Source organism: Pundamilia nyererei, unplaced genomic scaffold (genome assembly GCF_000239375.1).
Source record: "Pundamilia nyererei isolate P.nyererei 1_Seehausen unplaced genomic scaffold, PunNye1.0 scaffold00008, whole genome shotgun sequence".
NCBI classification, from domain to species: Eukaryota; Metazoa; Chordata; class Actinopteri; order Cichliformes; family Cichlidae; genus Pundamilia; species Pundamilia nyererei.
The window spans coordinates 6,594,071-6,617,060 of record NW_005187409.1 but is presented as its reverse complement, the minus strand read 5'-3'; the positions used below and the strand labels follow the sequence as shown (position 1 = coordinate 6,617,060).

Sequence of the window (22,990 nt, the reverse complement as noted above, 5' to 3'; positions counted from 1 at the left end):
GTGTGTGTGTGTGTGTGTGTGTGTGTGTGTGTGTGTGTGTGTGTGTGTGTGTGTGTGTGTGTGTGTGTGTTCTTGGGGATAACCTGGGGAGACAAGTTTAATTTAAATCCCAATTAAAGGCCAAATTAAAGAGCCCTTATACGTGTACGCTAATGCTCTCTTACATGAGTATTAACACACATTTATTCAGTGCTGTCTATATTAAGTAGCTGCGCCTCTACAGTGTAATGCAGTCAAATCCATAAATGCCATGAATGGGACTTGATTACACCGTCACTGTGAAAACATGTAGGGTAAAACCTGTGATGTATATGTGAAGAAGGAAACTCAAATGCATTTCAAAGCTTCAAAACTTAGTTTCAATCTTCAAAAGCCTTTAAATGCTTTTGATTCTGTCTGAGATGGGTGTTGTTCCAAAAAGCGATCATCTGATTTCTAATGTTTCTGTATGTTTCCATGTTTAATGTCTTTACTTATATTTGTAAATAGACTGTGATCAATAGGATTTAAGAAGAGATTATACATAAAATATAGAAATTAGTAAAAGTATTTCTGCGTTATTGTAGCTACATTGTAATGAATCCAGCCCCTTTTGGCCACTTAAAACATCTTTATAGAGCTATGATGTCATAATTGTTGCAATTTATGCTTCCTTCTTGGCAAGATCTTTTAAAAAAACCCTACATTTTTAATGTCAATAAAACTTTTTCGCTGAATAAATAAAGGATACATAAAAGCAACTATGGCAAAAACTAATTGCAGATTTTACTTTATGACAGGAATTATGTTTCTGTCTCAAAATGACTTGATATGCTCAAAAAGAGATAGGTTTGCCATATGTTTGTATGAGTTTATAGGCCAACAACTTATTCAGAGCTGTTTATATATGGGCAATCGTTTTTTGGAAAATACGGGAAATCACTTTTTTGTTTGTGTCGTTTACCCTACTACACAGAAGTTTCCGCTCACACGTTTCTGATTTATTTCCTTTAAGTGTTTAATAATTTAAAAACTTATAAACCAACAAGTCAGACAATTGGTACAACCCCCTTTTAAAAATTCCGCGTATATTTCCTCGCAGCAATAACGTGACCTTTCTTGTTACTGTTCTCTTCCTTCTAAGAAACCCTCTTTCGCTCAGGGCAATCATAAACACACTGCGCCCTTTAAAGGAGCCCTTCATCACGCCCAACCGAGCGTGTTTCTACACGCCTTTGGTCGCTTCCGTGAAAAAAGTCGTACTGCTGTCAGCGTCAGACCACTCCCTCTCTGAATGTGAACGGAAGAGCAGTTTAGTCTTCTTTCCCCAGTGTTCACAGTGTTTCCCACAGACGTGTCTTCTGAGAAGTATGAGCGCAGTAGATGATGGCGGAGGCCAGCGCGCTTGAAGAGCTACAGTCGGAGCTCACCTGCCCGGTGTGTTTGGAACTCTTCCGTGATCCCGTGATCCTTGAGTGCGGGCACCACTTCTGCCAGGTGTGCATCATCCAGTGCTGGGAAGCTAAGGCGGACGAACTCTCGAGTTGCCCGAAGTGTAGAAAGTCGTGCGCCCGGAAACTGCGACCCAACTCGCTCCTGTGCAACGTCGTGGATAGTGTGCGCAGAGCCCGCGCCATGGACGCGGCCGCGGGGATGTGCGTGTGGGACCACGAAGGTACGCTGGAGATGCCCGAGGACCGCGAGCGGGGTTCCAGCATGAGCAGCGTGGCCTCGTCCATCGGGCACTGGCCACGCCTGGGAATGGGTTTGGATATGTGCGAGGAGCACGAGGAGAAGCTGAAGCTCTACTGCGAGGATGACCAGCTTCCCATCTGCCTAGTGTGCGGGATGTCTCGAGACCACAAGAACCACAATGTCATCCCCATTACAGAGGCTTTTGAAAGCTACAGGGTACTGTTTTGTTATTGGCTCGTTTTTAAGGCGGTCTTCCAAAAACTTAAATCAGGCATATACAGACATGGTATTGAGATTTGACCAACAAAATTTTTCTACTATTTTTTTTTTGCTCTATAGTGTAACAGCTGGAGCTTCTAGATAAAACAAGCAATCAGAGTTTCAAGGAGTGCTATACTTTACAATGCTTATTGGACACTCCTCTTATTGTACTACATTACTGTAAGTTTCACAAGTATTCCTATAAGTCAAGTCAAAACTACTTTTTTACTACAAAACTCAACTGCTCTAATGTAGCAAGCAGGCTTTTCATAGATGTAGCAGTTGTGCTTTAAAGAGCACACTCCCTGTCTGCCCCAGGAGCCTTTGGGTATTTTTGTGCATTACAGGAATTCAGCAGGCCTGTGTGAGCTTTACTACCTTTCAAACCTGGCAGCTGACCTTCATCATGTTGTTTGGAGACCCGCTCTGAGAGGCCTCTCTGTGTGTCTTAACATGTTTAAGCAGTGCTAAATTCCAGCTTTGTTAGATTTTTGGGGTCAGGGCGCTCAGTTGAGGATTGGCGGATGTATGACTCCCATTAAAGACGGGACGTTGTTCGGACTGACGCACAAATCTAATTAACTGTTGATTGAAGCGTAATCTGGTTTATATAACCTCTTCTCAACAAACGTTTTTATGTGATTATCTGTTTGTCCTGCAGGGTAAGCTGTCTGTGGTTCTGGAGAGGGTTCAGGTGCAGACACAGGAGGCCACACTCTTCCAAAAACAGACCAATGAAAAGATCCTCCTCATTAAGGTATCGCGTCTCTGTGTGTGCTGGCTGTTTCTTTGTGAAGCACTGTGAAAGAAAAACACTCCAGTGTGTTTGTCCTCTAAATATAACCAGAAATTCTAGCGGCCAGGCAACATTCTGACGCATTCCTCCACCTTTACCTGTCAAGACAGAGGGATGACTGGTGGTACTAATGACTGGTGCTGACACACCATGTTCTTACTCATCTTTTATTTAGACGTGATGATTATCAGGAGCTCATCCTGGACTAAAAAGGGAGGTTCATGAACATTCATACACATCATTTTGTGTTTATCTTCGTCATGCGCTCTTCTTTCACAGGCTGTGCATGTGCCCTAACTGCTTCATGTCACACAGCTTGCGAGGGAACTCAGCTGATAGAGTTTCGACAGGCACAGGAAGAAGTTCACTGAAACGCTCGCTGTGTGTGTGTTAAACACACATATGAGGGTAGTGTTAGAGAATGCACTGGAGCATTTCTGCCGTGGCAGATAACTTCGTCTAGCTCTGCTCCAGGTTATCACAGACCGTTTCCTTTCCTATCTGTGTGTTTAAATGTGTCAGCGGGTGTATTTTCCTGTCTGTCTGTTTGACCCAGTTTACATGCAGATTCACAGATTTTTTTTCTTCACTTCTCCCTTTCTCTGTCAGTATGACAGGATGTGGTTGAGCAGAGGAAGTTTGTCAGTTTTTCTTCTCTGTGTTAAAAATACAGACATACCTCTATCTAGCTAGCTAGCTATCTATCTAGCTATCTATCTAGCTATCTATCTAGCTATCTATCTAGCTATCTATCTAGCTATCTATCTATCTACGGTATCTATCTATCTAGCTATCTATCTATCTACGGTATCTATCTATCTAGCTAGCTAGTTTTTGCTAGCTAGCTAGCTAGCAAAAACTTTTATATCTCAGTAAGATATAATAGTTTGTGCCACATATGACATAAAATGTATCGTCTCCTCATAACAAATACTGATTTTTCCTATTTAATGAACCACTTCTGGTCTGAATGGTCACAGTTTAAAGTTGTTGATTTAATCTGTTGAACATAAGATTGTAGTCATATTTCCAGAGAAGAAAAAAAAACTGTATTTTTATTCAATAATAACAGTAAAATAGGACACTTCCGGTTTTAGTGTCACACCATTGCTGTCAATGAGAATTAAGTGTGTCCTCATTTTCACTGACACGCAACAGTTAAAAAAATAATAATATACTTGTTAAATAATAATAATTCTCTAATAATAAACCCTATTAAAACAACAGTATGTAACAGAAATTTCAATTGTGACAAAATAAAACTGAACCCCACCGTTTGTCACAGCATAGCTCGGTATTTTTCCACCCCAGGAAGAGCTTAAAAAGACTCAGAGATCGTTATCATACAAACTCTAAAGCAGTTAAGCATTTTGAAGACAGACTTGGTTTCTGTCAGCTTTAAGGGGCATTTTTGAGTCGTGCTATTGCTTTAACCTCCTAAGACCCGAACTCTTTCATGGCATGCATTTTTAATTTCTTTTTGCTATTTGGGGGACGCGATTAAAAAAACAAAGAGTTATCTTTTTATCTGATTTTGGTCTACAAGGGCCAGAGATCCACATATGGGGACATTCGTTTTAAATTTCGATAGAACAGTGGCAGTATAATGTCCTCGTAAGAGACATCAGGCCCTTGTAGAGCAAAATGTAGTATTGTGGTCTAGACAACCCAAAATTGGATGTCCACATATGTGGACGCCAGGTTAGAGGAGGTTAAAAAAGAAAAAAAGTTGTACAAATCAGCTGATTTGAACTTTGCCAAATCAGCTGACTGGCAAAGTTCTTGCTCTCTGTGACCAAATTCCTCGCTGCATTTCAGGAGCGAGCGGGAGATTTGGAGGAGCTGGTCTCTGCAGAGTTTGGCCGTATGAGGGAGTTCCTCGTTGAGGAGGAGGAGCGCATAAAGGAAAAACTGCAGAAGCAGAAGGAGGAGAAGCTTCAGCAGCTGGAGGAGGCGCTCACTCAGTCCACGGAGCAGATCAGCCAACTGGAGATTACAGCCGATAAACTTCGGCTCAAACTTAGAGAAGAAGAAAATCCTGAGCAACTCAAGGTGAGAGAAGAAGAGACGGGGCAGAGGAGAAGGATTTATGGACGAGCTACATATTTCTCATTATCTTTCAGTATACTTTGCTAATAACTGGAGCACATATAAAAGAATACTGAATAAAGAATGAATGAAAGTCCCATGTTTGTAATCACAGGCCTGTTTTTATCTGTTTCAGGGGATCAAAGATTTTATTGGAGGGTGAGTACTACTGTAATCTTATCCAAGAAGTTCTGTCAGAGCTAATCAAATATCTAGGCCATCTTCTCATTTATCTCATCATGACTTTTGTCCAAAAGTCACAAGGCAATCACGTCCGTTTTGAGTTGTTTTCGAACAGAATGAGAGGTTGTGATTGTTCCAGCTAGAAACACATTTTTTCAGTTTCAAATTTCATTTTAAATGTGGAGAGTGAAGGTTTCGTTAGTTTCTTCTTAAATGAAGGTTACTTGTACTTACTTAAATACTTCGAATATGCTATAAAACACAAGTTCACAAGCATATAGTTTTGGATGTTTCATAATCTTTAAAACGACTCTCTTTCCCTCTCCCTCTCAGGGCAGAGAGCTTGTTTGAGCGCCCTGCAGAGATGGCTGTGGACCTGCAATCTGGAGACTTTCTGGGACCTCTCCAGTACAGGATTTGGAGGAAAATGAGCTCAATTCTTCAGCCAGGTATAAAGATAACACACGTCATGCAAACCAAGGTCAAGAGAACAATAGTGCTCATTAGTCATTAACTGCCTAGTCTGGAAAAAACACTGACGCAGCGCTTGTAGCCTCTAGTATCCTTCAAAAACCAAAACCACAGGCCCCAATACAACAAATCCAACTTCAAAGCCCCCGCAGAGCAACAGAAGGCCTTATACAACTGATTTCACAGACTCACTAATGCTTTTTATGACAAACAGTGGTGTGACATCAAAATTTGTTGGAATACTCCTTTAAAAAGATTTGGCTGCGTCTAGAAAAGTTCAACTCATTGTTCAGTCTCGTTTCAGCCTGCTCTGACTGGCAGTGAGTTTCAAGCGTGACTCCATTATTTCTCTGAATTTAACCTCTTTGTTAGTCGAGCGTACACATGCTTACTTTGGGTCTGTGATGACCTCAAACATCACTGCTGTAAAACCAGGCTGCTCTCCAGAAATTTATTTAATCTCTGGATACATCGGAGCCACGTTATTTATATTTAATTTGCGTCCATGTAGCTGATGCTCGTCTTACACTAATTGCGCAGGCTGGCATTCAGTATCTTGCTGAAGGTCACTCCAGAGGAGTTCGGGTGGTGTCGGTTCTTGTAAACATGTTTCACCTTCATTGGTTTGTCTCTGTTTTTCATGTCCTCCCAGCTGTGACACCTGTGACCCTTGACCCAGACACAGCCTACCCTTGTCTGTGGGTTTCCCCGTGTCGCACCAGCGTCCAGGTAGGAAAACTACAAGCGAACCTGCCCAACAACCCCGAGCGCTTCACCCGCTACAACATTGTCCTGGGCTCTGAAGCCTTCTCTTCAGGCAGACACTACTGGGAGGTCGAGGTAGGCTCTAAGACGGCGTGGGGACTGGGTGTGGCCACAGCTTCCGTCAACAGGAAAGATGAGATCAGCCTTTGCCCGGATGATGGTTTCTGGACGCTGGTGCTGAGGGACAGCGGAAACGGCACCAGCGAGTATGAAGCTTGCACTGACATAGAGGAGAACTTATTATATCCCTCCAAACCTCCGAAGAGAGTGGGGATATACCTGGACTACGGTCGTGGCCTAGTGTCGTTTTATGATGCTGGAGACATGAGCCACCTCTTCACATTCAATGATGCAAAATTCAAAGAGCCTGTTTTCCCCTACTTCAATCCCTGGCCGATCATCAACGGACACAACCGGGAGCCGCTCACCATAGTAACGCCACACTGGGGATAGATGGCCTTTTTTTCATCAGAGAACCGACACTGCGCATCAAACGGATTCAGGATCAAACTGCAGACTCGGCTGCTAATAACTTTAAGGGACTTGTCTCATTAGCATTCACACATCTGTCTTATTACAAGGACTTTTTAGGGGTATGATGACGGTCTTGTAAGGCTGTCAAGCTGTGGATGAAACATCAGAAGGACAAGAAAGGCGACACTTCAATCAATCTAGCTGCAAAGAAAGTACATGAAAAGATAATCAATGAACTGTTTAGCTAAAACCTAATCTGTTTGATCCATTATTCCTCTGTGTGCCACCGAGCTCCGTTGCTGTTTGACAAATACTGTTATAAACGCAACCTGACACAGTCTTTTATTGTGGTGAGCACACACACTGGTTTTATTCTCAGTCAGTCGAATGCACATCTTCCTTCTGATGGATATATTCAGCAGTGCACCTAATGCATATTAATCTGCACCTAAACTAGTTCCAAACAGATGACTGTGTCTTCTTTTTGAGTAATTTTTGTTGAAACACAGACATTTAAAGAAAACAATTTTGACATTTTGTATTTTAACGTGAGTTTTTATAACTATGATATCAAAACATGGTTTGTTTTGGCTTTTTTAACTGGATTTTCTAGCAAAGTTTTTAATGCTTTTTGTATTTTTTTTAAAGTACTTTACAGAAAGCATATCTACTGCTATCATTCGGCACATTGTTTGTGTTTCATCTAACAATGCAATACCTTTTTTTTTTTTTTTTTTTTAAGGTATTCAGTTGTTTTATCTCAGTGCCATTGAAAACATAATGGGTGTAGTATGTTATGACAGTATGAGTTCTGCAGTATGATTCGTCCACCACCTTCATATTTGTCTAACACTAATCTGAAATGTAGTTTACTAATCGTCTGTTTGTATCCTCGGAGTTTAATGTTGTAAAGCAAATGTAATGTGAAGTGATAGTCACCAATGTCTAGATCAGGGGTCGGCAACCTGCGGCTCCGGAGCCGCATGCGACTCTTTAGTCCTGCGGCTCCGCGTGGTTTTGGAAAATAAATTAGAAGTATTTAGCTGAAGTGTATTTTATTTATGTTAGTTCTTTTTTTTAACTTGTAGTTCTAAATTGGAAGATTATTGTGATATTGAAATATAAAAATAAAATTATATTCTATTATTTTTTTCATCGCTCAAAATAAGCGTCACACTCGTGGAAGCCGGTATACCCGCCGAAACGCCGTGCATCTATCGAGACTTTCAACCCCAGGTAGGCCAATTATGGATCTTCGGATCCACATGATGTCAGCAGCTATTCTCCACCGTGTGCTATGTTAAAAACAAACGCCGCTCACGCCTCACAGATGACAGCTTACAGTCCTGCGTAAAGATGAAAGTGACTTCGTACAGCCCCGATTTGCAGATGCTGTGCGCAGAGGTTCAGGAGCAGAAGTCCAATTGTAAACATATCACGGCAGACCCGACGATGTTTGCATGAACATGCTTTTCAGCATGTCTTTATTGACCACTTTTCACACACGGTTGCTGACACATACAGCAGGCTGTAGCTTTTCAGCTCACAGCCTTGCGCATACCAACACAACAGTACAGACGTAAAGGCGGCGAGGCGTGATTGCGGGTCCGCTCAGGTGCGTCCGCCTCCCCTGCTGCGGCGCTGCAGACCACACCCCGCTACACACATTAACCAGGTAAAATACATATTTAGGCAGAATTTTGCAAATATCTATTTTTCATTTTTTTAGCAGCATACTGCTTTTTTTCCAATTATTTTTTAAAAGTCAGGTCAAGGCTCCAAAAGCCCAAAGGCGATATAACAGTTTTTGTTTGCTACATGGATCATTTTAGTTCAGCTGGGCGTCTTTCCTTTTGTTATATTTCTTTAAGAGTTCAAAATGTGTTAATTACATAAATAAAATGTAATTTTCTCTGTAGCACTTCAAGGATTTCATAAGCAACACACCTTAGTTGTTCAAACAAGGCATAAAGGTAAAAAAAAACAATATATACAGTGTTATCTTCATTTTAGATGTCAAAAAGTATTTGCGGCTCCCAGTGTTTTCTTTTGCGTGGAAACCAGGTCCAAATGGCTCTTTCGGTGTTAAAGGTTGCTGACCCCTGGTCTAGATAGCTGACATGAGAGTTTTAGGGTATAATTAACTTTGATTGCACATGTAGTACCAGCAGAGGGCAGCCAAAGCTAACTTCGAATGAAGCAACTTTAAAGCATTTTTGTGCAACATATGAATGCCACCCTCATGAAAATGCGACCCACTGGAAGCTGTTAGATGAAGATTTTAAAAATGATCAGCTCAGACAAATCAGAAATATGCTGCAAGTGGTAAAACATAAACTTAAATATCAAGAACTATCCACAGACTGTATAGGAAAGATGGTTGTCATCTGAAGGTGCCGGTATGAATGTGAGTCCGTTGCTTTTAAGAAGTGATGTGTTATAATGTGTAACTTTAAACGCTGCCACTGAAATACAGTGCTGTGCAAAAGTATTGAGCCACCCCTTGATTGTTTATACTTTTCTAGGAATTTGGGAATTTAATGAAGAAGAAGGAAAAACCAAGTTTATACAGTTCTAACAAGATTGAAAGTCAACTTATGTCATAAAAATCTTTATTTTCTAACACAGCCTGAACTGTAGTAGGCCAGCCTTGTTGTAATTTCTTAGTATTCAAAGTAGTATTCAGGAATAGTTCTCCAGGCTTCGTGAAGGACATTCAGAGCTCTTCTTCGGATGTTGACTGGATTTTTGTGTTGTTCTCTGTTGGGATGATCCCACACTGCTTCAGTTATATGCAGGTCAAGATGGGACTGCATGGTCGAACAAAATCTGACGTCTTCTGACTTTTCCATGTTTATCGTTCCATCAATTTTCACAAGATCTCTGAAACCTGAAAACCATGACAGAGCCAACGATGTGCTTTATGGGTGGCTGTAAACCAGGACGACAATTAATTTGACCAAGGGGCACCATGAGAAACTGGGACTGTTGTGGAGGGCTGCACCAGTGCAAAAGTACAGTTTCTCATGTGACCCACTTGGTAAAATGAAGTGTTCACGTCTGCTATAGATATTTACTGTTACCCTGCTCTCCTGATCTCCTCCGTACATATTGCTAACAATCATTTGAAGGTCCAGAAGCATCTCTCTGGTCCTGTGTCATCTGCATCTACAGTTCATCTGCTGTAGATGGTTTTTTGGCCCAATTTTCTCAATGTGTTTAAGGACAGTGATTCAAGCTTTTACACAGTGTTACATTCTTCAGTATTACATTATGATAAAACACGAACACTGAAACTTCAAAACATTAAAGCAAGGATGAAAACTCACTGGAGAAGAAAGCTAAATGAAATAAAAGTGAATGAATAAAAAGACAGTCAATAGTTTCTGGTATAAAAACCTTTGTGGACTTTATTGTGATTATTTCTTTGTTGCTGATGATGCGTCAGAGAGATTTCATTTAACATGTATCACAATATAACACAACAACCCTCAACCAGTGGAAACAAACGTCATTTTTGACACAAGCTCAACAAAAGCTGAACATTTGAGTCACAACATTGTGTTAATCAGTTGATTACCTGTATCCTACCCGTGGTTGAGTTTGGTCACAGATACGCTCTGTGTTCTTCTTTCACTCTGCAGTTAAGCAAGGTTAATGAGTCCTCTCCTGCCAGTTGAGCAATTCGGTAATCTGTGAGACTAATGAGAATTAGTCTGACCTGAATAAAACGTACCTGTTCTGCCTGTTTAATCTCTGTGTGTCATCTGCATACATTACTCACAGACTGCGGGACTGACCGTACAGCCTTCAGTCGAACTCTTCTCTTCTCTAACTGTTCTGATCTGTAATTAGATATTATTACAGGCTGATCGACACGCAGTAACACAAGCCTTCACTTCTACATTACTGCTCAGCTGGCCCTCCCACTGCCATTCATCACATCTTTGAGTTTCTTTAAGGTCAGATAAGCCTGAGATGAAAGAAAATGAACAGACACACACGCACACATTTTTTTCCCTAACCTCTAATTTCTCTTTCCATCTCGTCCATTCATTCTTCATCTTTCCTCGATCAGATGACGGGTCTGTTCCCAAAATATGAGCCGCTATTTTTAACCCTCAGTCGTGTAACTTGGCTTTTCTGTAATGGATCTCTTTTCTGCCTCCACTCAAGAATTTGTCTCTCCATCTTATCAATAATCAATGAGGAGAGGGGCTAAAGAAAGACAGCCGAAAGACAGGGTTAAGATGATTAATGGAAACCTCATTAGGAACTGGAGAGAAGTGAAGCTATACATTATCAGCGCGTCTGGAGAACGCACACTATCGGAGGTTAACTGGAGATGCGAGGGGCAGAGCGGCGATGGAGGGAGCTTTCAGGGGAGGCAGTTAGGAACAAAATGAGGGGGGGGGAAGTGAGATGCATCATCAGCTCAAAGCTGCTAGTGAAATGGACGGGGTTGATTGATGGGTTTTATTTATAGAAAGATGATGCTTTTAGTGGAATTAGTTGCTTTAGAACACCAAAAGGCTATGGAGTTGTTTCTAGCGAGCTGAAAAGCACAACATTACATGCTTATGAGAACATTCGTGTCTAAAAATAGGGGTCAGTGGTTACATGTTCACCTGTGCATGCATGTGTGTGGGCTCAGCCATGCTTGGTGGATGAGATTATGCGTGCAGGTTTCCCTGAGGTGATGTGTTATTGCTCACTGAAAGCCTTTCATCATCGTATGGCTGCTGAGGTTGGTTTTTTTTTTGTTTGTTTTTTTGCAACTCTTCATCTCTTTCTATCTCTCACTGTTTCTAAATGAATAGCTGACCTGGGCACTGCAGAAAAACATCCAATTTGTTTTACAACAAAGGCTTCAAATGTGACAAGGGGATTGAGGGCAGATAGATTGGGAGAAAGAGACGAGAAGGAGAAGCACAGGGAGCGATGAGGATTATTGTCAGGGGGAAATGATGGTGATAAGAAAGAGAAAAAGATGGAGGGAAGAAGGATTCTGGGAAAAAAATTGAGATAAGATGGGAAAAGATGAGTGTAAACGACCAGGAAAACACGAGAGAATAACGAGATTACGGGAATTATAGGGAAGGAAAGGCAGGTTTTTATAAAGCCTGTGTTTGAGGTAGAGAACCCGGCAGAGAGCAGGGAAGTTTACCTGTGATGAAGGGGAAAAGGTGGAAAAAGGGGAGGAAGAGAAGGAGAGAGAGAGGTCAACGCGCTACAGGTAGAAAACGCGAGGGAGCTAAAGTTCGGGAGGTATAGAGTGTCACCTAAATTATCTGGAGATAGCAAGTGGGGGCAGAGGTGCTGGAACTCAATCCCGGAGCCAAGACAGCAGCTGATGATAAAAACCTCCTCACCTGAGAGAGATGGACAGAAGCTTGATGAAACTCTGAGGAAAAGAACTGGAGGAAATACTTGGAAGGAAAGGAGGAAGCAGGAGAACATTTGAGCCGTAGCATTTTAACTCCTTTTGTGTTTCCCGGGACAAAGAGACAGCTGCAATCACTGCGTGAAGGGGACTGAATTTTTAACACATTTTTCAGAGTTTAAGAAAAGAAATCGGTCCAAGCTGACTTTTTTTTGTGGTGGGAGGGGGAGTTTTATTACACTTAAGACATAAAGAGCTAGAGCAGAGGAGAGGAGAGCAGGGGAGAGGGAAGCGAGAGGGTGAGGGAGGGGGAGGGCGAGCGACGAAGAGAGAGAGTGTGTGTGTTAGCCCGTGACACCGAGATGTTCATGATCATTCGAGAGCCGGCACCCGGGGGAGCCGCTGGAGCGATGAGCGCGCCATCAGAGAGGAGCGCCAAACAGGTGAGTGGGTGCAGATATATAGATATATATAGATATATATATATAATTGTGTCTGTGTATGTGTGTGTGTGTGTGTGTGTGTGTGTGTGTGTGTGCATCCTTACATGCTGTGTGCCTATATCACATTTTATATTGTGCATGCTGAAGTTTTGTTTTGCCGAAAGAATGATAAGAGTCATTGATACAAAAGATGAACTGTTGATTTCTTGTGGAAAACACATGTTACCCATATGTGACAACTTATTAAAGTTTTAAAACAAACTGGATTACTGTAAATGGGTTAAAGGATTTCTATGTAATAGGTTAAAAATGATCTTTTTAAAAAGATTTTTATAATGCATGCATTTCATAACATTTTGACTTCTGCAAGTTGTGTATTGTTCTTATTTTGGCATCTTCCTTACAAAGTATGTTCATGTCACATCTTCCTAGAGCAAATGTTATAAACTAAACATCTCACGTTTCAGGCAGTGAGCGCTGTGGCGCTGTATTTCATCTACAGTCTCAGTAGTATCGGTCATGCTTTATATTGATATAAGTTTGAGTGCGCTGTTCTACTCTCCTCCACCCCTGCCTTCCCACAGGTGCAGGCTGCCATCAAGAAGAAGGTGGAGAAGCAAAAGAAGCGAACCAACGACCAGGGCGGGGGTGGCGGAGACGCTCAAGCTGCTGCTCGCAATCAAAAATCCAAATTACCCCCGATGACGGCAGCAGAGGCGGGTGAGGACAGCGAAGCGCTGGAGGAACAGCTGGAGGAGTTGATGGAGGGACCGCGGAGGAGAGAGAAGGAGAAGGAAGAGGAGCCCGTCGACCTGCTGCCCATAGTGGACTCGGTGTTTGGACAGGTAGGAGTGTGTATGTGTGTGAAGCTCATCTGTTTCATACTCTGCAGTGGACGTGTATGTGTGCGTTCTTGTATGTATGTCTGACACTTTTGTTACCGTGTGTGTGTGTGTTAGAGTGTGTGTGAGTGAATAAATGTGTGTGCATGTGCATCAAGTTCTCTGGCTGATTGAATGTCTGGCTTCACAGAAACCCTAAGCCTAAGCCTTCACTTCAAATTTAAAGGGTGGCTGTGGTCCAGCTTTTGTAAAGTAGCGGTCTCTCTCGCAGCCCTGCTCTCTTTGATCTGGCAGTTCAGAAAGACACAAAGCTGAATTCACAACGGCAAGGTGAACATTAACCATTTTGCCTTGTAGTTTAACCCTCGTGGAAAAAGCCAGAGCTGCAAAGCGCAATGAGTAGAAGGATGATAGCGTGAGTTTGAGAGGATTTAAGCTCTACTTTGGGAAACATTACCAAAGTGTAATCCGTAATAGATACCAGTAAAGTCAGCCAGAGATCTGATGGACACCCTATCGCTGCAGCCATTCTATCAGCTCCATATCGCATCACATCCCATCAATCACATGCTAAGAGGTGACACATGACACGGCACGGTAGGCCACACCATTACAGCGCTGTAACCCGAGGGCCAGACGCGTGGGCTCGCGGTGTGAGACAGCGGTTTGTGTGTGAAAATAAAATCAGAAGGGATTACACCGAAGTTAAATCCCTACCCGCTTCCTGCTGCTGATTTCAAGCATGGCTTGTGAGTCAGTCAGTATTTTCTTTTTTTCTTGACATGTAGAAAGAGTCATGTCCACCTGATCGCGTCAGCAAACTCTGAGGAGGGTGACGATGAGTGGGGCTGAGGTTAGAAACAGGAAAGCAATGTAAAAATAAAAAGAAATGTGATGTCAGTGGTGATGCAAGTGATCCAAATTAAGAGAGAGCAGCAAGTGAGTGGGAGAAAGCAGCCAGCAAAGTCGGAGAGAAGAGAAGCTTGAGTACTCAAGTGCAACAATATGTAATATAGCCTCAGATCACACTTGCTTACATAAAATAACCTGAAATTTTAACACCAGTGTTGAAGGAGCAACTTTAAGAGCTGTGAGTGAGTGCACCATCGGGCCCTTGGTCACATGAATGTGATCTTGGTCAGAAACTGAATTTCTAAATGAATTATGTGAACAAACCCCAAGTAAGAGTAATTTCCCCCTCACTAACTGAATAACAACTATCCATCAACAAGACGATATGTTCAACATGAATTTGATAACAATACATGAAAGCATCTGCTTATAAAAGCATGCCTAAAATATGTAAATGGTTGCAGAAAGTTGCTCTGCATGCAGCGCAGCACAAATTGAACGTTAACTGACGTTTAACCTGCCGGCGTTCTAGTATGAAGTTCATGTGATGTAATCCAGCCCATGTGAGAACAAAGCAGGTGACAGTCCGATGATTTCATGTGAGCGAGTGGGCACCATGTGCACACGGTGCAGCATCCTCACTTTAAACCAAACATTTCCTGCACTATGAATGCGTCTGAAGCATGAATTGTATATAAAAGATGGTTACACCATAGTAATAGTTAGTGAAGTCACATTTTTGAAACTTTGACTTCATCATTATCATCCTGTCAGCTTTTTTTAAAGCTAGCCGCCACATGGGAAGGGTGAATCACAAACGAAGGGACACGGCATTCTGTGACAACGAGCACACACCGCTTTATTGACATTGATGTTTTGGCTCTAATAAGAAACATCATGCACTTGAACTTTCCAAGTGAGATGATAAACTCATCAGAAAGTTTTCACTGAGGGCACAGACCAAGCGAGCTGCAGGTTTCATCGTCTAAACTTACAATGCTGTTGACTTCATTTTGGAACCAAAGCAGTCTCCCTCTGCTGGCCATTAGAAATGAGGCAGGCTTAATAGACTTCTGCACTGGCCTCTATTTTAGACAGTCTTAAGTCTTAAGGGAGCTCTACAACTATACTTCCTTCCTTCCTTTTTTCATCCCTTCCTTCCTTCTATCCATTCTTCCTTCCCTCCTTTCTTCACTTTCTGTCTGTTCTGTCTCTTCTAGTGTTTCCCGGTGTCTCGACAGCTCTCATTTCTGGAAACCTGCTGATGTACACCTGACACCAGATCACACTCACATCAGAGATCAAGAGTATGTTGAGTCCAAAACAAAAGACAGAGTCACGTTACCTGAGTATGGCACATCTCTATCATACACACAGCACACACGCACATATGCACGGTGTGTTAAGTTAAAAGTGTGTGTGCATTCAAATTAACTACAGACTGCAAGCATGACAGTCGCTGAGCGCTGATGTCCTGAGAAGAGCAACTAAAGAGTATTCAGGACCCAGGAACAGTGTGTGTGTGTGTGTGTGTGTGTGTGTGTGTGTGTGTGTGTGTGTGTGTGTGTGTGTATGCACCCACTTCTCAAGACCATCTCATTTACGTGATTAATTAAAACCATCAGTAAGAGAGACCCAACCTGGTAGTTAATCAGATTTAATGGTGTCTTCAGTTGCAATTACTGGTGTTAAGTTTTGTTTCAATGCGCAGCCAACAGAGTGAATCATGCTGGAGCTCACAGAAAGAAGTGATTAATCTGCTAATATTATGTGCAGAAAAGCTGATACTCATATTTATCTATTAAATGAATGTATGTAAGTTTGAAGGTTGAATTGTATATACTCTACTCAAGGTTTGTACTAATTTGTACTAATACTAATAGTCTGTACAAGGTTGGTACTTTCTGAAATATGTTTTCCATCTCAGACAGCTAAAAATGTAAAACTTAGAAATGACAGTTAATTATTAATTGAGTCATTCATTGCAAATTAATTTTGATTTGTAGGTACAAATCAAAAATACAGAAAGTCTTGCACTGAAAGCTTTGCAAGAAAAATCACAGCACATCTGCACTATAAAGTGATGCTTGGGCTCCAGTTAGAGGAGTTGCAGCAGTGCTTGAAAGTTAGTGAACCCTTTAAAAGTTTGAATATTTCTGCATATTTATTTAATTAAAACTCAGTAGATCTTTGCACAGTTGAATGAGGTAAATGAAGAACATGATATGTGTTTATCAGACTTCTGATACCGACTGTCCACATGTCCTCACAGATGTGTAAAACTGGATCTTTCAATTAAAAAATAAATGACGTCTAATATTTTTGTCACATTTTATTATTTTGACTTATTAAGGAGCCAAATCACAACAACAACTACCTAAAGGTGCATTATATTATAAAGGAAAAGACCCTATAATCGATTAAAAAAAAACAACAACAATCAGACAACCTCCTTTAAGCAAACACTTAGCTAAAGTGGGAAGAAAAACTCCCTTTTTTGTTGTTTTTTTCCCTGTAGAACCCAGAACAACTGGTGTGTTTTTTTTAAGATATATTATATATTATATGAACCACTGCACAGAAACGTGTATAAAACACACAACTGTGTTAAACAGTTTGCATGTGACCACCACTTTGATGAAAAGCTTTACATCCCAAACATCTCCTGTAGTGACTCACTCATGTACCTTTGTAAAATAAAATAATCTGTTTCTATCAAATCACATGAAAGCTCTTTGAGAGAAGTGATCTATCTTCATGCCACAAAAGCGTTCTTAAGCTGCAAACTCGTTAATTCCAGTGTTGGCATTCCGTGTTTATCAATCACAATAAGAGTCTTATTGCAGAAAAAAACGAAAACTAGAAATCTAGATTTCCATTTCTAATATATGACTGCTTAATCTGCCTAAAGTATCTCCTAAAAAATAAACAAACAAATAAAAAGTTGGTACTCTCCCAGACATCCACTGCTGCAGCTGGCAGGTGATACTGATGTTAGACCGGTCCTAAGGTGGCCTCTAGTGGTCACTGGAGCTTATTGCAATAGACAACGCATGCATGCAGAGTTGTCATTAGTTTTAGCTAATGAGTTTAAGAACTCTCTCTGCACACACTGATTGTGCTCTAGTGTTCTATGTTCATGTTTTCTTGTAGCTGACTGAGAGTAGTATTTCATTCAACTGTACGCTTGTAGATGTATCCACTGCTGTTTCTATAATTTTGTCCACCCCACACTGTATGTATCAATTAGGGCAACTAATAGCTAATAATAAACTGCTAACTTGGTGTATGATTTAGTACGGAAAAGTACAAAAGAGACAAATTTGGAGAATGAACAGCAAGAGCCAAAACTGGATGAGTTAAATCTACCTCCTGCAGTGTTTTACACACACACACACACACACACACACACACACACACACACACCCTATGAATCTCTTTTTCCTGATCCTTAGTCGTCACCCTAAAATCTAAAATTAAAAGAGTCCCCACAATGTGACTAAACAGAAAGATGAGTGACACACACAGAAGCACACACACACGAGCTGTGCCGTCCGTATGGATGCACTGTAGTAAGCAGCATGCCAAATCTGCTTTTGGAGAGATTTGCCGGCAGATGCTTTGTAAAAGCTCAGATGACCACTTAGCATTGCTCTCATAACCTCCACTTGAGATTTTAACTTTATGCCATTATAACTGACAGCTCAGCCAAAGTAGTCCATGGATGTAAGAGCTGAAGTTCAAATTGAAGTTCATTGTGCTTTTCAGTTCGACGTGAGCTGACGCACTTGAACGCCACCAGGGTCTCACTGTGAGTTGCATAAGCTGTCATTTTGTGAAGCATTACAGCTCACTTGTTGTATTTTTCCATTGGTTTCTAATTTAATTACCACATAATTGAAAAACACATCTAATACTTGTTGGAAAATACTTCACAAATCACAGCTAAGTCAACTTCTTATATTTTTCAAAAACGCAAACACTCAGTTTTTCTTTTGTTACTTTAGCAAAAGAAAAACTGAGGTACACTTTGTACACTTTGTACCCATTTTTGTGATCTTTGGGGCCCATGAACTCAGTGTCACAGGGACCCTTAATAGCTTGGACATGTTTTAAACATACATGACAAAGCAATGAAAACGTACATGTTATGTTTTGCATTAGCCCTCATGCTACATGTACAAATGACCACTGATAGAAGGGGGATCACACTCTAAAACATCATAAATAAATCATAAATATAAAATAATAATAAATAACAACAAATGTAATAAATAAAGATTATTTTATTGTTGTAAATAAAATGCAGAGGACATGCAGAGGGTTGGTGAGATAGAGGAGGATGCTAGGGACAGAGTGAGATGGAGGCAGATGATCCACTGTGGTGATGCCTAAAGGGAGAAGCCAAAAGAAGAACATCATATAGAAGCACCTTTTGCATTTATTGCATGTGTTGAATGCCACATGTTTGACATACATTGTGTTATCCGGTGACGGAGGTCATTTAAGTATAGTGAACTCTGCCACATTCAAGAAATGACGAGTGGGTATTACATCAACAAGGCAATTTGCCCCAGAGCACTGAACTCACTGGATATTTTCTCTTTCTTGGATCATTCTCTGTAAACTCTAGAAATGGTTGTGTGGGAAAATCCAAAAATCCCAATACGTCAGCACCAACAACCATACCACATTCCAAGTCACTAACATCACCTTTCTTCCTCATTCCAATGCTCAGTTTGAATTTCATCAGGTCGCCTCGACCATCTCTGCATGCCTAAACCTATTGAGTTGATGCCATGTGATTGGCTGATTAAATATTGTGTTAATGAGAAGCTGAAACGGTGTGCCTAATAAAGAGGCCAGTGAGCATACACTGTCCAGTTTGTCCCAGCCTGACGTTGATATTAGGTAACAGCTATGGCGCTCCTACTGGCAACAAGAGGTCGACCTGATGTGACAAACATCATCATATTTACATTCATTTTACATAATGTGTTCTTTTATACCACATAGTGCACACATGCAGTGATATATAATCCACAAAAAGTCCAAGCCTTAAGACATCTAAAGTAATAAAACCCTCTGGTGTTCTTCACCTCTGATATTCATCTTTAGCCAAGAATTTGTTTTATATCTTGTTTTTAACATTTATGGTTTCAAATAGTGCATGCTCTATTTCCAGGCCAAGTTAAAATATTTAGATTCTTGTTTATCCACATGAGAAAGGTATGTCTGTTTCCGTTTCTTCCTTTGAATGTCTTTAATGTATTCTCTTCCCTTTTTTTCTCTCTCTATCACCCTGTCCTCTTTAATCTGAAAGGGCATGGATTAATCCCGCTCCGTTCGTGTCCTCTTAATTCTCCCTTTAAAACTCTTCACACTGTAGATGAAGTCATTTGAATGCTCGTGCAACATGTTGACATGAGACAGAGAGAGAGAAAGGGGGGAGGGAAGACCGAGTGACAGAGAGGAATGAGGGGGGATTAAAAGCACCGCGTGAAGAGCCGAGAGTGATGCTGTTTCTGTGGAGTGACACATAAGCGAGCTGTGTCCAGTGCGCTCCACTTCTGCTCAGTCATCCAGTTTGTTTTTGTTTTAGGAAGATCATTTGGTAACGTGTTCAGTTTGGTTTGGGTCAGTGGAGATGACCATGAATGGATGAGGGCTGTTCCTCTTTTTCCATCTCTGTTTTGTCCAATATGACGACTATTAACCAGAATGGGAAATTCAGAGGGATTTTTTAGCTTGTGAGCTTGAACTTGACTTTAGAAGTCCACAGAAGAAGAGCGCAGGGAAATAGGAACATAGAAAAGTGACAGGGGAGGTCTGGTAATGGGGAACAAACCATCTCTGAATGATAACATGAAGAAGGTAAGTGTACTTTATCTCCTCTTTGTTAGATTCGAACTCACTGCAGCTTAATCCTCTTGCTTGCACTCGCTGACTGAAGCTTTTTGCCTCCGTGACAACCGCAGCTTTCTTTGGATGTTGTCTCACTGTATCATTTTAATGATTGCATGTAAATTTAGAAAACAGGAAAAAATATATTGTTGAAACTCTAACGCTTTCCTTTTTTTTCCACCAATGAAACTGTTTCCTTTTATGGTAGTTTCAGGAAAGCTTAGTATACAGACTGCATCACTTAAAGTGCTATTTAAGGACACACTGTTTGTGTGCAGAAAATTGAAACATGCAAAAAATATGTAATTAAAGAGATCAAAATAATAGATTAAAGTAAGACTAGATTAAAATTTAAAAACATATAAATTAATTTTACAAAAATGTATATTCTTTGTATTTGGATCTGTATTTATTTGTCCTTTTTATTTACTGTCCACACTTGTTTTAAAAAATAAGTTTTTGTTCATTTATTCCTCATTTTTTAAATTATCCCCCATTTAATAATTAAAATTAATTTGTCATACTTTTTTCAAGATTATTTATGCATTTTAAAGGATAAATAAATACAAAATCCATATATATATATATATATATATGATGAGCTTATCAATGCTTGCATTTATTTTAATAGTGATTTTAGATGCATGATTGCCATATTTATTTATTTAGCTTTTTTTTACTGTTACTTGTAATGTTCACTGCTTCCTACTATTGTAGCCGTGTTACTTACTGACGTGTAGTTAAGCTGTCAGTCTTTACACTGGAGAATTAGCAAACTCACATCAGCTAGTGTCAGCAGCTTGAAGCTGCAGCAGCAGGATTGGGACTTATAGATTATTTTCAAATCAAACTGGTTTCTCACAGTGAGGACTGAGGCTGATGAGGGCCTCCTGCAATAATGAGCAGCTGTATCTATCCTATAGTTCTGGCTTATTGCCTTTCCAACGTTTGACTGTAGAAAAGCAGGGGTCTTACTTTGCCTCTGAAAAGATATTGACTTGCTTGATCAGTCGCACATTTGGTGTGACGGACAGTACGTTTGGTGGTTTAACACCCTGATCTGCTTCCAAAGCGGGTGATGCACTGGCGCTTCCATCGTAAGGTGAGGGCAATGAGCCAGCAGCTGGAGGGAGATGAGGATTTGGATGTAGAGGATAAACCGTTCAAGGAGTCCCTCGGTGCGCTGGTGAAGAACTGCAACATGCTGCACAACATCGTGGGCCCGGCCTGCATCTTCCTTAAACAGGGCTTTGCTAGGACGCTCGTATGTAACAGGAAGTCACAGAAGTGTGCACACTGTGTCCTACCACAGCCAAAGTGCAACTTTTTCCACTTGTGTCGATTCATTTTCATCCCCACATCGTGGCTGACCCTCCTGCTCTTTACCAGCTGTGTCATCCCCCCCTGCATTAGTGGCTCGGGTCAGACAATTAAAATCCCCAGGCAACGGGCAAGCTTAAAGGGGTCAATCACTGAGAGATCATTGGAAAATCATTGACTGGCCTTGTGGAGCTTGTACGTGCCCTTGGTAAAGAAAGGATGCAGGCCTTTGTGTGAACTGTGAAACAATCACACTGATGACCTGTGGCCTTTGCTTCACTTCATATAGGTGAAGACAAAAATAAAATAAAATAATGGTCTAAACCTTTTTAGTGGATGTTTTTTTAATTGGATTAGGAGAAATAATAGACTGCCCAAACAGGGGCAACTGGAATAGAAAACTTCACATCAAAGTGGAAGTGCAACACTTTTGGGAACGCTTGGGGATTCTTGCTGGAAGGAATGCTAGCCACAACGTTGCTTTGCTCTACTTTTATTGTCAGGATTTCTTTTACTGTGTGAAAATGAGAATTTGATCAAAACAAATACAATCAAATAATAATTCGGGTTACACACACAAGCTTGAGTAATGTATATATTTAGTGTACGGACACATACATCCGGACAGTGGACATGTTCCTAAAACTAAACCTCTGACATGTCCTAGTCTCTAGATGTTTTCAGCCTGGCATCCTCCAAAAAGTAATCTGGGTACTCACTGTAATCTATGGTGCAGGAATCCCTGTATACAATAATCAGATATACGGTTTAATCCATGTAGATGCCCTGGAGCTTTCTATCTAATGCAGCTTAGGGATCATTTTCAGCATTTCATTGATGTGCAACACCCTGGAGTTAAAAGAACATAAATATCATTGTGATTCATAGTTCTCAAAAAATGAATCTTTGTCCAAAAACATTGGCCAGACGTCAAGACGCTAATTATACATAACAAAAAATATTTAACATTTCCTCTCATTATTCATCTTTTCTGTTTTGTTTCGCTTGGTGCTTCTGTTTTTCATCTGTGCTCTGTCTAGCATCACGTGTTAAGTGACACAAGCTGTATGTCTGTGTGCTTAGATTGTGCTCCTTAATGCCTGCGTCTACTTTTTATTGTCTTATTGCCAAACAAACATTGTGAATATTTTCAGGATGAATGTTTGCAAGGTGAGGGGAAATCTATAACTGTGTGAAACATGAAGCTAATATGTGAAAACTTTCCCCACGGCAGGACAGAGAGCTGCGGCCAGAGGAGATCGAAGGTGAGTTGATTTATCCGCTTTTTTTTAGCTGTACATGCATTTGATATGATACCCGCCTTACCAGTAATAACACGTGTTTTGCGTGTGTGTGTGTCTTATCAGAGCTCCGTGAGGCATTTGTGGAGTTTGATAAGAATAAAGATGGCTACATCAGTCACAAAGACCTGGGCGAGTGTATGAGGACTATGGGATACATGCCCACAGAGATGGAGCTCATTGAACTGAGCCAGCAGATCTGTGAGTGCAGCAACAGCCTAAAGTACACGAGT

The 22,990-nt window shown here is 40.9% G+C and overlaps 3 protein-coding genes across 3 annotated transcripts in view; 2 read left to right on the top strand and 1 right to left on the bottom strand.

Moving 5' to 3' along the window:
• The window catches only part of LOC102203485 (endonuclease domain-containing 1 protein-like), a 6,649-nt gene extending 5,220 nt beyond the window's left edge, over positions 1-1,429 (bottom strand). Inside the window, exon 1 of the mRNA XM_005723180.1 lies at positions 1,410-1,429. The gene's annotated coding sequence lies outside the window, so the exon portion shown is untranslated. The remainder of the gene's footprint in view (positions 1-1,409) is intronic.
• Positions 1,053-7,675, top strand: LOC102203957 (zinc-binding protein A33-like). Its single transcript, XM_005723181.1, has 6 exons — positions 1,053-1,890; positions 2,597-2,692; positions 4,550-4,783; positions 4,956-4,978; positions 5,336-5,451; positions 6,126-7,675. The coding sequence occupies exons 1-6, from the start codon at positions 1,363-1,365 to the stop codon at positions 6,689-6,691; spliced, it is 1,563 nt and encodes a 520-aa protein (XP_005723238.1). The 5' UTR covers positions 1,053-1,362; the 3' UTR covers positions 6,692-7,675.
• A 4,808-nt stretch (positions 7,676-12,483) lies between these two features.
• Positions 12,484-22,990, top strand: part of LOC102193317 (calcium-binding protein 2-like) — a 12,448-nt gene continuing 1,941 nt past the window's right edge. Inside the window, exons 1-4 of the mRNA XM_013916193.1 lie at positions 12,484-12,538; positions 13,123-13,383; positions 22,691-22,721; positions 22,824-22,958. Of these exons, the coding sequence (XP_013771647.1) occupies positions 12,506-12,538; positions 13,123-13,383; positions 22,691-22,721; positions 22,824-22,958 (460 nt within the window). The 5' untranslated portion in view covers positions 12,484-12,505. The remainder of the gene's footprint in view (positions 12,539-13,122; positions 13,384-22,690; positions 22,722-22,823; positions 22,959-22,990) is intronic.

Excerpts from the sequence above, each read along its gene's own strand:
- LOC102203957 (XM_005723181.1), top strand. The coding sequence starts at position 1,363 with ATGATGGCGGAGGCCAGCGCGCTTGAAGAGCTACAGTCGGAGCTCACC. Across the intron at positions 4,784-4,955 it reads AAAATCCTGAGCAACTCAAG|GGGATCAAAGATTTTATTGG; the intron begins GTGAGAGAAGAA and ends TATCTGTTTCAG. Across the intron at positions 4,979-5,335 it reads ATCAAAGATTTTATTGGAGG|GGCAGAGAGCTTGTTTGAGC; the intron begins GTGAGTACTACT and ends TCTCCCTCTCAG.